Source organism: Leopardus geoffroyi, chromosome B1, assembly GCF_018350155.1.
Source record: "Leopardus geoffroyi isolate Oge1 chromosome B1, O.geoffroyi_Oge1_pat1.0, whole genome shotgun sequence".
Lineage (NCBI taxonomy): Eukaryota > Metazoa > Chordata > Mammalia > Carnivora > Felidae > Leopardus > Leopardus geoffroyi.
This window is the reverse complement of record NC_059327.1, coordinates 163,086,633-163,100,651: the sequence shown is the minus strand read 5'-3', so window position 1 is coordinate 163,100,651 and position 14,019 is coordinate 163,086,633. Positions and strand designations below refer to the sequence as shown.

The 14,019-nt window shown below is 38.6% G+C and overlaps 1 protein-coding gene across 3 annotated transcripts in view; it reads right to left on the bottom strand.

Annotated features, from left to right (window-relative positions):
- The window catches only part of SCFD2 (sec1 family domain containing 2), a 411,701-nt gene that overhangs the window by 236,718 nt on the left and 160,964 nt on the right, over positions 1-14,019 (bottom strand). For all 3 annotated transcript variants that reach the window (XM_045474074.1, XM_045474076.1, XM_045474075.1), the window contains exon 5: positions 715-964. In XM_045474074.1, the coding sequence (XP_045330030.1) occupies positions 715-964 (250 nt within the window). The remainder of the gene's footprint in view (positions 1-714; positions 965-14,019) is intronic.

Below are 14,019 nucleotides of genomic sequence, written 5' to 3'. Positions count from 1 at the left end.
ACCAATGGAAATAAACTTTGTACAAAAAAACCCACAAAAACAAAAACAAAAACAAAAAAAACCCATAAATGATATGGAGTTTGATAAGAAACACAGAAATGAATGTCTCCATGAGTTACATCATAGTAAAATGGTTACATTTTGTGATATTTAACTATATATTTTCCCCAAATCAGCCACTAATAGTATCTTTTAGATATTATTTGAGATACTACCAATTAATTCAGATTCAAAACGAAAGATGAGAAGTCAAAAGTATGAAAGTACCCTTGAAAATTGCTATTTTCAATCCTATGACATTGGGTAGCATCTTAGGGCAGGTTTGTGCATCGGTGTGTGTTTTTTTAAAGCTTGAAATGACTATTTCAAAGAAAATATGTCAACAGAAACCTTTTTGAATAGGCTTCCCTGCATTTTATTTTTTCTTAAAGATATTATACCCCGTGAGAATTTTGCTATTTTAACAAGGCTCTAAAAATAGAAGCTGTGGCAGGCAACTAGAAGGCCATTTCACTACAACTGGTGTGGGGGGGGGGGGGGCGGACACTGCAATGAAAACCTAGTCCTAAAGGCTGGCTAGCGTTCATCAGGCCTCGTAAAATTCCAGACAACTCCAATGAACATGGTTACATCCTCTTCCTAAAATGCCTTTATTTTTAAACCCTTTTCTGTGTCAGTGATTTTTATGTCCTGTATTTTTTATTAAACACTCACCTGTGATTTTTTGCAGCAAAGGTGACAATTCAGACTCTTCACAGAAGACCTGAGCCAATGCTTTCTTCACTTTTTCTTCGGCTTCCCCCAGGTCTTTGTCCACTGTAAACTCTCCACCAACAGAGTAAATATATATCAGGAGGATCAACAATTCTTCAGGGCTGTAATCATTGTCGGTCCTTTGGTTCAAAGGCTTCATCATGGGCAGCAGCTGATTTAACACAACAGACATGGTTGACTCCCCAATGCTCTGGAATAAAAGGTGGTAATATGAAAATACATCATTCTTATACAAAGATGTAATTTATGCATCGCATCAGTCCAAAGATATCTTGCAAACAAGTTTGTGATGTTCACTGACTATGTTGCCTTTTATTTGTTTGCTTCTTGTCCTGGAGAGAAAGCTGCAAGAAATTTGGCATTAGATTGATTGTTTGGAATGATCTAGTTCATAACACTGCACTAGTCAAGTTGCAGAACCTTTTATATTATCTCACATATTGCTTAAACAAATAAGAATCCATTAGTTTTATAAGTGTAAGTACTTCAGATACTAGAATTTTAAGTTAAAAAATGTATTTTTAAAGCAATGATTAAAAACAAAAACATGTCAGCATCTATATATGTAAACACATGCTGACATTCAGAGGAATTGCCTTAAATTTTACAGCATATTCTTTTTCATATTCTCTATGTTTGGCAAATAGTAGTCAAGAATAGATTTTTTTAGGGGCGTCTGGGTGGCTCAGTTGGTTGGGCGTCTGACTTCGGCTCAGGTCATGATCTCATCATTCGTGAGTTCAAGCCCTACATCGAGCCCTGTGCTGACAGCTCAGACAGAGCCTGGAGCCTGCTTCGGATTCTGTGTCTCCCTCTCTCTCTAACCCTCCCCCACTCTCACTCTGTCTCTGTATCTCTCTCTCTCAAAAATAAATAGTAAACATTAAAAAAAAATTTTTTAGAGAATAGATTTTTTAATTCCAAAATCAAAGTTTGTTTTTATTTTCATGTAGTCTTTAAATTTTTAACAGTTTGATTCCTAATAGTTAACATACAGTGTTATATTAGTTTCAGTGTACAATACAGTGATTCAACAATTCTCTACATTACTCAGTGCTCATCATGATTAAAGTGTACTCTTAATCCCTTTTACCTATTTCACCCATCCCTCCACCCACCTCCCCTCTGGTAACCATCAGTTTGTTCTCTATAGTTAAGAGTCTGGTTTTTTTGGTTTCTTTCTTTGTTTTATTTCTTAAGTTCCACACATAAGTGAAATCATATGGCATCTGTCTTTCTCTGACTGACTTATTTTGCTTAGCATTATAGTCTCTTGCTCTGTCCATGTCAATGCAAATGTTAAGATTTCATTCTTTTTATGGCTGAGTAATATTCCACTGTATATATACACCACATTTTCTTTATCCACTCATCTATCAGTGGACACTTGGCTTGCTTCCATAATTTCGCTATTGTAAATAATGCTGCAATAAACATAGGGGTGCATATATGCTTCCAAATTAATATTTTTTATTCTTTGGGTAAATACCCACTAGTGCAATTACTGGATCATAGGATTTTTTTTATAACAATGAAAAGTCATTTTCTGCTAAATCTGGTGAATAGAATAAGGGATCAAACTGGGCAATGTCACTTAAGGTTTAAGGTATCTTTGGGTGGATCTGAAGATAATTTATCTTAAAACTTAAAATGTTTTTCCTTTTAGCTCTTCCACTAATTTCACGAGTGATATTTAGCAGAGAATTTCAAAATTCCTTGCATATGATAACAGTACTGCATTTCTGAAGTCACCTAATAACTTCCAAGTAACTATACCATGTCTCATACAAATTCTGAGATTTTTCATAAACAGATAAATCCCCATTTTAAATAATATGTTTTATTTAACCTATAATATAAAATAATCCTATAAAATAAACTCAACTACTTGTACTTATATTAAAATCAGGGAGCAAATGACTACAACTTGCAACTTTCATGCCATTCATTCAAAAGGGTTCATTAAGCACTTACTATATTCCAGGTACTATTCTGGGTCTAGGGATGCAGCAGTGAAGAAAACAAATTCCCTGCTCTCACACAGCTTACATTCTAGTTGGGTGAAACAGACAATTAAAAATCTAAAGAAGTAAAATATATAGTATACTAGATGGTGGGCACAGCTATGGAGAAGAGTAAAGCAGAAGAGAAGAAAGATGGGACTTTAGGGTGTGTGTGTGCGTGTGTGTGTTTAAGTGTGTGAAAATGCAATATTTTAAAAGGAAAAGCCAGGTTATGAAGGGAGTGTTGGAATAAAAAAATGGCCTATAGAAATGTTCTCTCTTTGAATGAAGTTGATGGCGAGCAGCTGGATGTGATTCTATATTGGGATGATTACTCCAAAATGAACTTTTCTAGTCAAGTCATTTCCACACCTGGAAAAATTTGGATATATCATCTCAAGGTTAAGGTTCACAATTATATTATTTGGTACACGAAAAACAGCTGTTACCATTTATTTCCTCTAAAAAACTTGGATGTTCACAATGCACCAAACAAAAACAAAATGATAAGTCTTTGGAATGAATAGGTTCAAATGGAAAAGAACAGGAAGATTTTACTGCTACATGGTGACAAGACATGATTTACCAAGTATAAACACACCCACTTCTCAAAGGAAATGGCTGAAACATTTGAAGGCATCCTAGGACCGTCCTATTGCCTCAGGAGTCTCTGGAGACAAACATTCAAGTGTTCTTTGCTTTACAAGCTGCCCAGAGCAATTTATAATAAAGGAGCTGTGTGGTTGGCCTGTTAGAAGTGGGGCCATGGGGGCTACAGCTTTCATTTTTCCTTTTTACCCTATCACCAACATCTTGGATAACATTAAGCAGATTCCTTCATTGCTTTATATCCCATTTCTAAAAAACAGGTATATGCATCAAGTATCTAGCCTACGGGAGCCCTTTTAAGTCTTTTCCCAGAGCAAAAGGATTTTTTAAAAGATAGTTATAAAAAGTAAAACAACATAGAGTAATCACCATAATCATTTGAAAAGATTTACCCACTAACATCTGGCCATGAGAGCATCATTTTCAAGTTGTTGATCTAAAATATATTGCCAGAGAACAAGCTCCCTCACTAATGACACTCTAGCAAACTTCTGTTAGCTAGGTACTACCTGTGCACCCTAATTTCTAAAATTACATTCTAATCTGCTTCAAGCATTCCCAAAAGCTAATTATTGAGTTGGATACAAAGCCAAGAATATTTGCTAATCAGTCTTAAAGAGGCATGTGATGTGGTGGAAATAGAGACTCCATTTCAAACACCCAGATCCAAACCTGACTGTACCACTAACTAGCTCCTTAACCTCGTAGGGTCCCAGTGAACTCGTATCTCTTCATCTCTGAAATGACATGATGTGACTAGAGATGGCTCAGTTCTTAAGCCATATTTATGCCAAGGTCTCCATTTTCACCTTTTTCTCCGTTTTTTTTTTTTTTTTTTTTTTTAAAAAACATTATCATTGGTGATAGTAGGTAATGAATCATATTTCCTTATTGGCTACCCAGAAAAATATCAATGCTCAAAAAAGAAAAGCTTTCCTGCAGAAACAAATGTAGATAGAGAAATATCATAGATATGTGTATGACATGGGCTGATATACATACATCTCTTTCCTAATTCTGCCACTGTGAGAATCTAGAAGTAATGATACCCTGGTAGCAATGAGCACAGCCAGGGGTCAGATCTTGGTTTCTAACATCATTCTCAAATAAAAGGAATCAGGAGTCCTCAGAGAAATGGCTGATTCTAGGGATAAGGTAGGGAAAATGTGAGAAGAACTTGGAAGATCTTGTTGTGCCAGAAAGTAAGGAAGTCCATAAAAAACAAAAGGATGGGGCATGTCAAAAGGACACAAGAGACAACTGGAAGGCCTCCCGTGGCCAAAGCTGAAACACTTTGAGCAAGAAAATAAAGTAGTAATGGATTATAACTCAAAGTCCAAAATAAATGTGCTTTGTGCCATACTGATATAAATAAGTGATGGCATAAATACATACATACATGCATGCATGCAAGCATACATACAGAACAGATAGATGTTTTTTACAGAATTCCAAACAACTTATGAATTAGATGCATGCATACATACAGAACAGATAGATGTTTTTTTACAGAATTCCAAATAACTTATGTAGATACTGCCCCCTCCAGAAGGTAGAGCTTAATCCCTCCTCTTCTTAAGTGTGGGCTGTACATAGTGACTTGCTTCTAAAAAATTGTGTATGGAAAGAAGAGGGAGGAGAAGTTTACCCTAGAAGATCAAGGTTAACATCACCAGTGATAAACTCAAATGATATTATGTGCCCCTAATATGATATGATGAAAATGGCACTTCACTTTTGTGGTATTCTTCTCCCAAACACATAACCCCACAAGAAAAACATCACATAAATACCAACTGAGGAACATTCTACAAAATGTTCCTGGAACAGAAAAAGAATGTTAGGGGGACAAAAAACCACTAGGTGAAATGAGAATAAAATCTGGAGTTTACAGTTAATAATAATAATGTACCAATATTGGCTTCTTTGTTTTGCTAAGTACTGTAAGATCTTAACAATATAGTGAGGATATACAGAACTCTCTACTATCTTGACAACTTTTCTATAAATCTAAAAATATTCTAAAGTGAAACATTTATTGGCAAGGGGAGGGCAAGAGGAGGAGAGGGGAGGAGAAGGGAGTTCGAGGGAAGGGAGACAAATCCAGGTACTTTTGGATCTCCTTCAGTCAGACTGAAAATTCCAGGAAAGACAATTTCAGCTGATAAGAATTCCTCACAAACAGAGCCATCAGCCAAGATAAGGGACTGGCTCAGGAAGCAATGAACTTTTCATCAATGGCAAAGGGAGGCAGGGGGATTGTCTGGCAAGGATGAACCAGAGGGAATCCTATGCACATTGGCTTAGAACTAGACCCTCCTAGTACTACCCATAAAAGCATGGCTCCAGACTGGATATATATCCATTTTCTGATATTCTCTGCTTTTAGAATGAAACCTCAACAAGAAGAAGGAAAAGATCAGTGAGACCCTGAATTGAAACCTTTCTAAAGGTGAAAGAAAGAATCTGAGTAGGATTAATAATGAGAGTATGGGAATAAAAATAAATGCCTGCACTTACCAGCTAGGTGACCTGGGGCAACTTAATGTAACTTCTCCAAGTCCCAGGTTCCTCACCTGCAAAATGGGCAAAATACCACAAATGCCCAAACAGTAAACTACTTCGTGATTTAAAATAGAGTAATCCCCACAATGGGGGATTGTGTTGGTGAGGACTCAGGCATAAGAGGACACCCTCTTTTCTGAGGGTTACTTTTGGGGAAAACACTTGACCTTACATTTGAAGAGAGACAACCATAGCTTTTGCTTCACAAGGTTGCTCTCCAGATTTAATAACAGAAGTAAGTCACCAAGCACAGTGCCTGGTGCATGGCCCCTGACACATATGAACCGATTGCTACTACTATGACCTCCTACCCCATGGACTCCTTTCCTACCCAGTAGAAGTGATTAAGATGACTGGTAGGGAATTCAAAACCTTCTAGGAATAAGAAGTTCGTAGTCTCGAAGGAGAGAGGGGCAGCCTACCAGTACTGGATGTGACACCACATCTGGGAACGTAACTGCAAAGTTAGTCAAAGGTTAAAGGCAATATAAACATTATTAAACACTGCCATTAACACACACACACACACACACACACACACACACACACACAGAGCAAACCACAACCAAAGCAAAAAAAAAAAGCTTCTTTATAAAGTACCAGGGATTAAATTTCTCACTCATTTTGATATAAATGAGCCAACTAGTAGGAGGTGGGAGACTAGAGCTGTGTCTAGAGTGACAGAACTTTCTTTTAATTTTAATTCTGCAAGTCTGGAGCTCCTGTTATTTTTGAGTGAGTCCCCAGTAACTCCATACAAAAGGCTCTCTGTAAAATGCATGTTGTCTTTAGAAAGGCCTTTTTTTTTTCTTGGCTGAATTGAAACACCTCTGCAGAGTCAGAGTCAGGCTCTGTGGGGGCTACGTCTGCAGGCACGGGAGCACACAGGCCATCTGCTTTGTGGCTACAGAGCGGGCAGGGCTGGCTCCGTCCTCGCTCCTCTGCGGTGCAGCCTGCAGAACCTCAGTGAAACTCAAAGCCACTCTAACCTGAGGCGGGAGAACCCATCTCTGCAACTCCTCCCAGGTATAGTTGGGTCCCTGGATGCAGCCTAGTAAATGTTGCCAGGGGCTTGAGGGAGTGCCTAAGACCCTTCTACCCCAAAACATCACTGGCCATCCCTACATTAATGCCATTAATACAGGTTTGTTTTTTTTTTTTAATTCATCTATTGTTTAATTTACATCCAAGTCAGTTAGCATATAGTGCAACAACAATTTCAGGAGTAGATGCCCCTTACCCATTTGGCTCATCCCCCCTCCCACAACCCCTCCAGTAATCCTCTGTTTGTTCTCTATCTTTAAGAGTCTCTTATGTTTTGCCATTAACACAGGTTTTAAATGCCCATGATGAAAGTCATTCTGCTTATTTGAGGGAAATGGACTTCTGGTATATGCCCCAGGCAAAATGCAAAAATGTAACTTGGTTAACTTGGTATGTGTGAGGATAATTCATTGATGCACTCAGGAATTCATCAACAAATGTTTATCGTACACATACTAAGTGCCAGACATTGTGCTATAATCTGGGCATACAAAGAACAAGGCGAGACACAAGAGTCAAGGAGCTTACAGGTGGGTAGGGGTAGGAGTAAACAGTAGTGGAGAAGCAGTAAGTAAGTGCTTTAGTAGAAGTTTTCATTCACTTTGAAAAGACAGCAGAGGAACACCAAGTCCCAGAAGAGACGGTACCTCAACCGAGCCTTAAATAATGAACAATATCAGGGAGGAACAAAGCTCTGAGAAATGACCAATGGGATAAGATAGTTCCTTTACTCCTTCAACAAATATTTAACACACACTTACGAAGAGTGTGTAGTAGGTAGAATAATGACCCCCCCAAGAAAGGCCCATATTCTAATTCCCAGAATATGTCATAAGCAAATAGGGCAGAAGGGACTCTGCCAGTGTGATTAAGGTTACAGATCTTGCGATGGAGATGATCCTGCATGATCTGGGTGGGTCTGGTCTACTTACATGAGTCCCTAAAGTAGAGAACCTTTCCTGGCTATGGTCAGAGAGAAATATAATGCTGCCAGTTTTGAAGGTGGAGGAAGGGGGCCACGAGCCAAGGAATGCAGGGGCCTCTAGACTGGAAAAGGTGACGAGGTAGATGCCCCCCTAAAGCCTCCAAAAAGGAATGCAATGCTGCCAATACCTCGATTTTTGCCTGGTGAGACCGGTGTTGGACTCCTGACCTACAGAGCTGTAAGGTAGTACACTTATGTTGTTTTAAGCATCTAGGTTTGTTTTGATTTGCTATAGTAGCAATAGGAAGCGAATACAGGCGGTTTTGTGAGGTAGGGCATGAGAAGCTCTGCATCAGGGCCAGAGGCCAGACAAAGAACTTGGTCCATGAGAGGGCTCCATCAATACTTGTCCAACGACTAGCCAGACGAACAAGAGCAAGCATGAAAAGGTCCCTCGGTACTCATTCCCTCTGTCCCACTAGGGTGCTGGGGAGTGCCTCCAGGGCTGTCACAGAAAGGAAAAAAATAGACACACACCAAACTTAAAATTTTCTACTTTACAATTTTTTCTAGAACTAAGCAGTCCAAAAACCATGCAATCTCATATAAGCCAATATACATCAAGCTCAGAATAATCATATGAGACAGTGGTTTTCAAAGTGTGGTCTATAGACCCAAGATCCCAGTGACCTTTTCAGGATGTCAAAACTACTCTTATAACAATACTAAGACATTCTTTGCCTTTTTGACTATGTGGACATTTGTATCAAGAGTGTAAAAATAATGGTGGATAAAACTGCTGGGATCTTAACAGACCAAGGAAAATGGTTCCAAACTACGCTAACAGTCATTGTATTCTTTGCCACTATACTATGTATTCACAGATGGAATTTTTGAAAAGCCAGCTTCACTGAAGAATGCCATGGAGTAAGAAGTAAAAATTATTACTCTTAAAAAATTTCAACCTTTAAATAAATGTTTCTTGAATATCTTATGTAACAAAGTAGGAACTATGCACAAAGCACTTCTCCTGTACCCTAAAGCACAATGGCTATCTTAAGGAAAAACACCTATGCAATTATTTGGGGTGTGAACCGAACTAATTATTTCTGTCATGTAAAACCGTTGTTACTTGAAAGAATGACAGAGAAATTATGATTATTAAGACTCATGTATTTGGCAAACATTTTCTCAAAAATGAACAAAGTAATCTTGCTCCTTTAAGAAAAGCAATCGATATATTTATTGCCAATGATAAAATTCTGGCTTTTAATCAAAAATTCAAATTCTGGAAAATGTGTATCTACCACTGGCAGATTCTCTGCACTTACACAATGAGATCAATGGTGACATTAAAAAATGTGATTATTTTCAATTGCATAATGCATTGTGTCAACATTTGGAAGATTTGCATACATTAGTGAGCCAATATTTGCAAATAACCAACGTATGATGTAAGAAAATCAGGAATATACAAACGATCTATCCAAAATACAGGGTAGACCAGTGGATTTTAATGTAAAAGAGTACAAAAAGCTCATTTATATGCTTTCAGATTCCACATTACAATTTACCCTTGAAAGAAATCACTGCTTGTAGAGTCTAGGCATGTATCACAAAAGAATATCTGAAAAGCTATCAAAATATTCTTCCCTTTTCCAGCTCTGTATCTGCATGAAGCTGGATTTTCTTCATAAATTTCAACCAAAACAACATATGGCAGCATACCGAATGAGGAGGCAAATATGAGAACCCAGCTGTTTTCTACTCAGTGACACATTAAAGAGATTTGCAAAAATAAAACCAACGCCATTCTTACTCTTTCTGGTTTGAGAAGTATAGCTATTCTTCACAAAAATATGTTATTTATGTTAGCATGTTAACAGGTTTGTTATTTTTAAAGGAATTAAAAACAAAATTTTCTCAGTTTTAACTTCGAATATGGTATATACCAATAATTACCAATTTAAAGATATCATATCCTAAAAAGAAAGCTCATTATTTTCTACTCTCTTTTCCCCTTATCATGGCTAAAATGCAGATAAAGCAGTGGCAAGATTGCTTCCACTACGTTCTTTGAGAGAAACGCAGAACAACATGCTTCTTTAAATCAGAGCTTCTCAAAATGTAATGTGCATGTAGATAATCTGTCAAATGCAGATGCTGACTCATTAGGTTTGGGATGGGGCCTGAAGATTCTGTACTTTGTACCGCTTCTCAGGTGACACGAATGCTGCTGGTCAGGTGGACCACATTTGAGCGGCATCTGGACTGGACCAACCAAGAACTTCTAGATGGCTGTGTGTATGGGAAATGAAATATCCTATCTGAGTCACTGTATTTGTGGATTCCTTTGGTATCTCACCTTAATCTGAATACTAACTAATACAACTTATATACCTGTATCTTCAGCCAAATTTCCATCCTTTGCTCCCTACCCATAGAGTCAATTGTCCATTGGCCTTCTCCACTTATATATCTCATCTGCAAATTGAACTCAACATATCTAAAACTGAAATGAATATTTTTACTGCCAAATCTGCTCTTCATTCTGTGTACCCTATACTGTTTTGTGGGACCATTATTCTTCCAGTGGACCAAGACAGAAACCTGGGCTCTACTGCAGCTCTCTCTTGTCCCTGCCACATCAAATCAGCCACCAAGTCCCCACAACTTGATATATCCATCTCTTCTTTATTCCTTCCTCGATGCCCTAAATTGCAACTACCCTTTTCTCTAGCTATGATTTATCTCATTCTAAGCCAAAAAGTTGATCTCCCTAAAATTATTTCATGGTTTTCACTGCCTTAATGATAAAGCCTTGAATATGACATGGGGTTTTTGTTGTTGTTTTTGTTGTTGTTATTGTCTTAGCTTCATAGCTCACATAGCTGTTCAACCTCATCTATCATGAGTCCTTTCCTTACAGGTTTGCCTGAACTACTTGCATTTGCCTCTGTGCTTATCTCTCTGCCTGGAAAATTCTTTTCCCTCTTCTCCACCTGGTCTCCTGATTCAACTCAAGTGTTATCTCCTCAGAGCTTCCCTAGATGTGTTAAATACGCCTACTTTGTGATCCTAGAGAAGCTTCTATTTCCCTCTACCATGGCTCTTATCACCCTGAATTTAATTATCCACGTCTAGCTCTCTTCTAAGACTGAAAAATCCTTGGTGGCAAGAAGCACAACTTATTCCTAATGCTATCTCCAGGACCTAATTCACTCCTTTCAACATAGTATCAACAGCATACTTACCTCTATGACGAAATAGCTGACACCACAATAAGAGAAATGAACACTTACAAAGATACAATTATAGATGATCTCATTTAATCTTCCTGATTACCCTGTAACACAGGTATTATTATTTCAGAGGCAGAAATTGAGGATGAGAAAGGTTACTTGTCAAGGACATCAGCTAGTGGGTGGTTGAGCTAGACTCCAGCTCAGGACTGTCTTTCTCCAAAACCTGTATCTGGCTACCACGCGTTTACTCTCCAGTGCTTCCCAGTCAGAGGGAATCCAGAGTTTGTGAGGAAGGGAAATCCAGACGCTTGAGACAAAGTATGATACCAGGATTCTGACTAGGACAAATCATCAGGGGAACCCAGTAGATGAGATAAATCAGAGGTGATCTATTGACTTGCAACTCCTTAGAGTCCCCCAAAAAGGTACATCACAGGTTCTAGAACCTCATTCAAGGTTAAACAGCTCTGGTAGAGGGATATGTAGTTCTGGCCACAAATGTTAAGGCAGAATTTTTCATCCAGGGTGTCACCATGCCATGTTTACCTTACACTCCAAGCCCTAGTGACAACTGGCTGGAACCTGAAGCAGCCAGACCACTGGGCAAGTGGCCTCCAGTGCTGTGTAGCTGTTAACCCAGCATTTCCTGTACAAACAGTATAGTTTTCTATGTGTACCTACCACTATGTGAAGAAAAGGATAGGATGCACTGAAGAGATATGCGCAAAAAGGAATCAGATGCCAAAGCTGTCAAAGAGGGCAGAAATGGTCTCCAGGAGCAGCTGATTTAAAGACAGTAGATCTGGACTACAGCATGGGCTTCAGATGAGGAGCAGCAGAGAGTGTGATAGACCAATGACGTGGAAGTTGTATGGACAGGTTCAGTTGCCTTTGCAAGAGAAGTGGGAAGGTGGTAAGATGAGGCAAAGAAGAATGCGGATGGTTCAGGGCCACAGAGCCCACTCTTAGAAATTTTGCCTTTGTTCCCAGATGAAAGGAGTTTGGAGCAGAGGAATAGTATGATCAGATATATGTTGGAAAAGGCTATCATTCAAGGTGTGTTGAAAGAACAGACTACGGAGGGGCAAGGCTAGAAGCAGGGACACAGTTAGGAAGCAATCAGTAATCCAAGCAAAACAATGGGGCTTAGTCTGCAGTGGCACATTGCAAGTAATGTGAAATGCTTAGATCTGGAAATATTTTGAAGCTAAAGCCAGCACGCTATGCTGATGGATTAGATACACAGTATGAGAGAAAAGACAAGTATAGAATTATTCCAAAGTTTTTGAAAGGAGGTTCAGAGTAAAACAAGGTGATTCAAAGGAGACAACAGAGAGGGTAGAATTGGAGAAAAATGTAAGAATGGGACAGATGTAAGTATTTCAGAAAGGGGGATGTCTAAACTCAGGACAGTGAAAAAGAGGCCCAGAATGAATGGAAGATTCTAGAGTGAGCAAAATAATGGCACGAGTGATTCGTGAGAAAGCTAGAAGAATGTATCAAGAAGGCTTAATAGAAAGAAAAAGCAATGTAATATAACACAGAAAGTATTTCCCCAAATTTATCCCTATAAGAGGCACTTGAAAGTAGCTTGCATTCTGTGTCTGTGGGGCAGATGATTCAATGGGGCTGAGAAATGGCAAAGTCCTTAGTGGAAGTGAAAACAGGTTCTACATTCTCTCCCCCTGAAAATGCCCTTACAGAAAAATTATGCTGTAGTCACACAATAGAATACTACATAGCGACTATAAAGAGTGACCCATAGTTTTATAAAACAACAATACAGTTTCATCTCACAAAGACAATGATGAACGAAAAAGGCCATAGAGAAAGAACACATTGTATGATTCCATTTACGTAAAACACAAAAACCAGAGAAAACCAATCTATACTTTCTGAAGTCTCTACCCACTGGAAGGAAGGAGTAACTTGGAGGCAGCAAAAGTGGGGCTTTCAGGATTGCCGGTAATTTTCTGTTTCCTGATCTGGGTGCTGATTACACAGATGTCTTCAGTTAGTAAAACTTCGTTGAGCTGTACTTTTCCATATTATATTTATTTCAATAAAATCTTTTTAAAATGCCATTACACTGGGCCACATTTCCTGTGTCCTGGGAAGAACAGAGCTATCTACTTAGAGTTTTTATTACAGATTAGCATTTATCCAAAGCAAGAGCAGGAACATACAAGAAGCTTACAGGAGTTATCAAATAATCTAATTCAGCCACCCTTAACTTCAGCTAGAAGGAAAGGCTAAGGCCTTGATTTCAGAGAAAGACAAAAAGAGCAACTTTCAATGGCTCTTCAGTTTAAAACACACATATGTTTTAGGAGGGAAACAAACTTTTTTTGTAATGTTTTTTTCCTCCCATCTCTCGGGAAATGATGTTACACTACGTTTCAAACAGAACGGCCAAGTTTAAAAGGTTGTTTTCTGTAAACAGGCCAGCTGGGCCGTAAGTCACACAAAATGAGAGACAAACTACTTCTTCAGAAAGCAGAACAGAACACCACAGAGAGTTGGGAACGGTGCATCTAGCAAAATCTTTAGCCATGTGTCTTTATCGGGCCACCTTTAATGATTTAAGAGCTCTCTTTGCCATGTTATCATCAATCAATTACAATGATTGAGCAGCCTCTAAAAACTGGAGTTTTTAAAATGCAACTATCCGTGACCTAAATTTCCTGCTGGCTCTGTTGGCCCCAGGTTAGGCCAGTTTGTCTATCATCAAGGGAGCCAATAAAAATAATAAAAACAGGTCAATGTTGGGCTTTCTGAAGCCTGTATAAAAATATCCACACTCCTCCAATCAGCACCAACTCAATATGTCCATTCTTTGCTTGAGCTCTTAGTA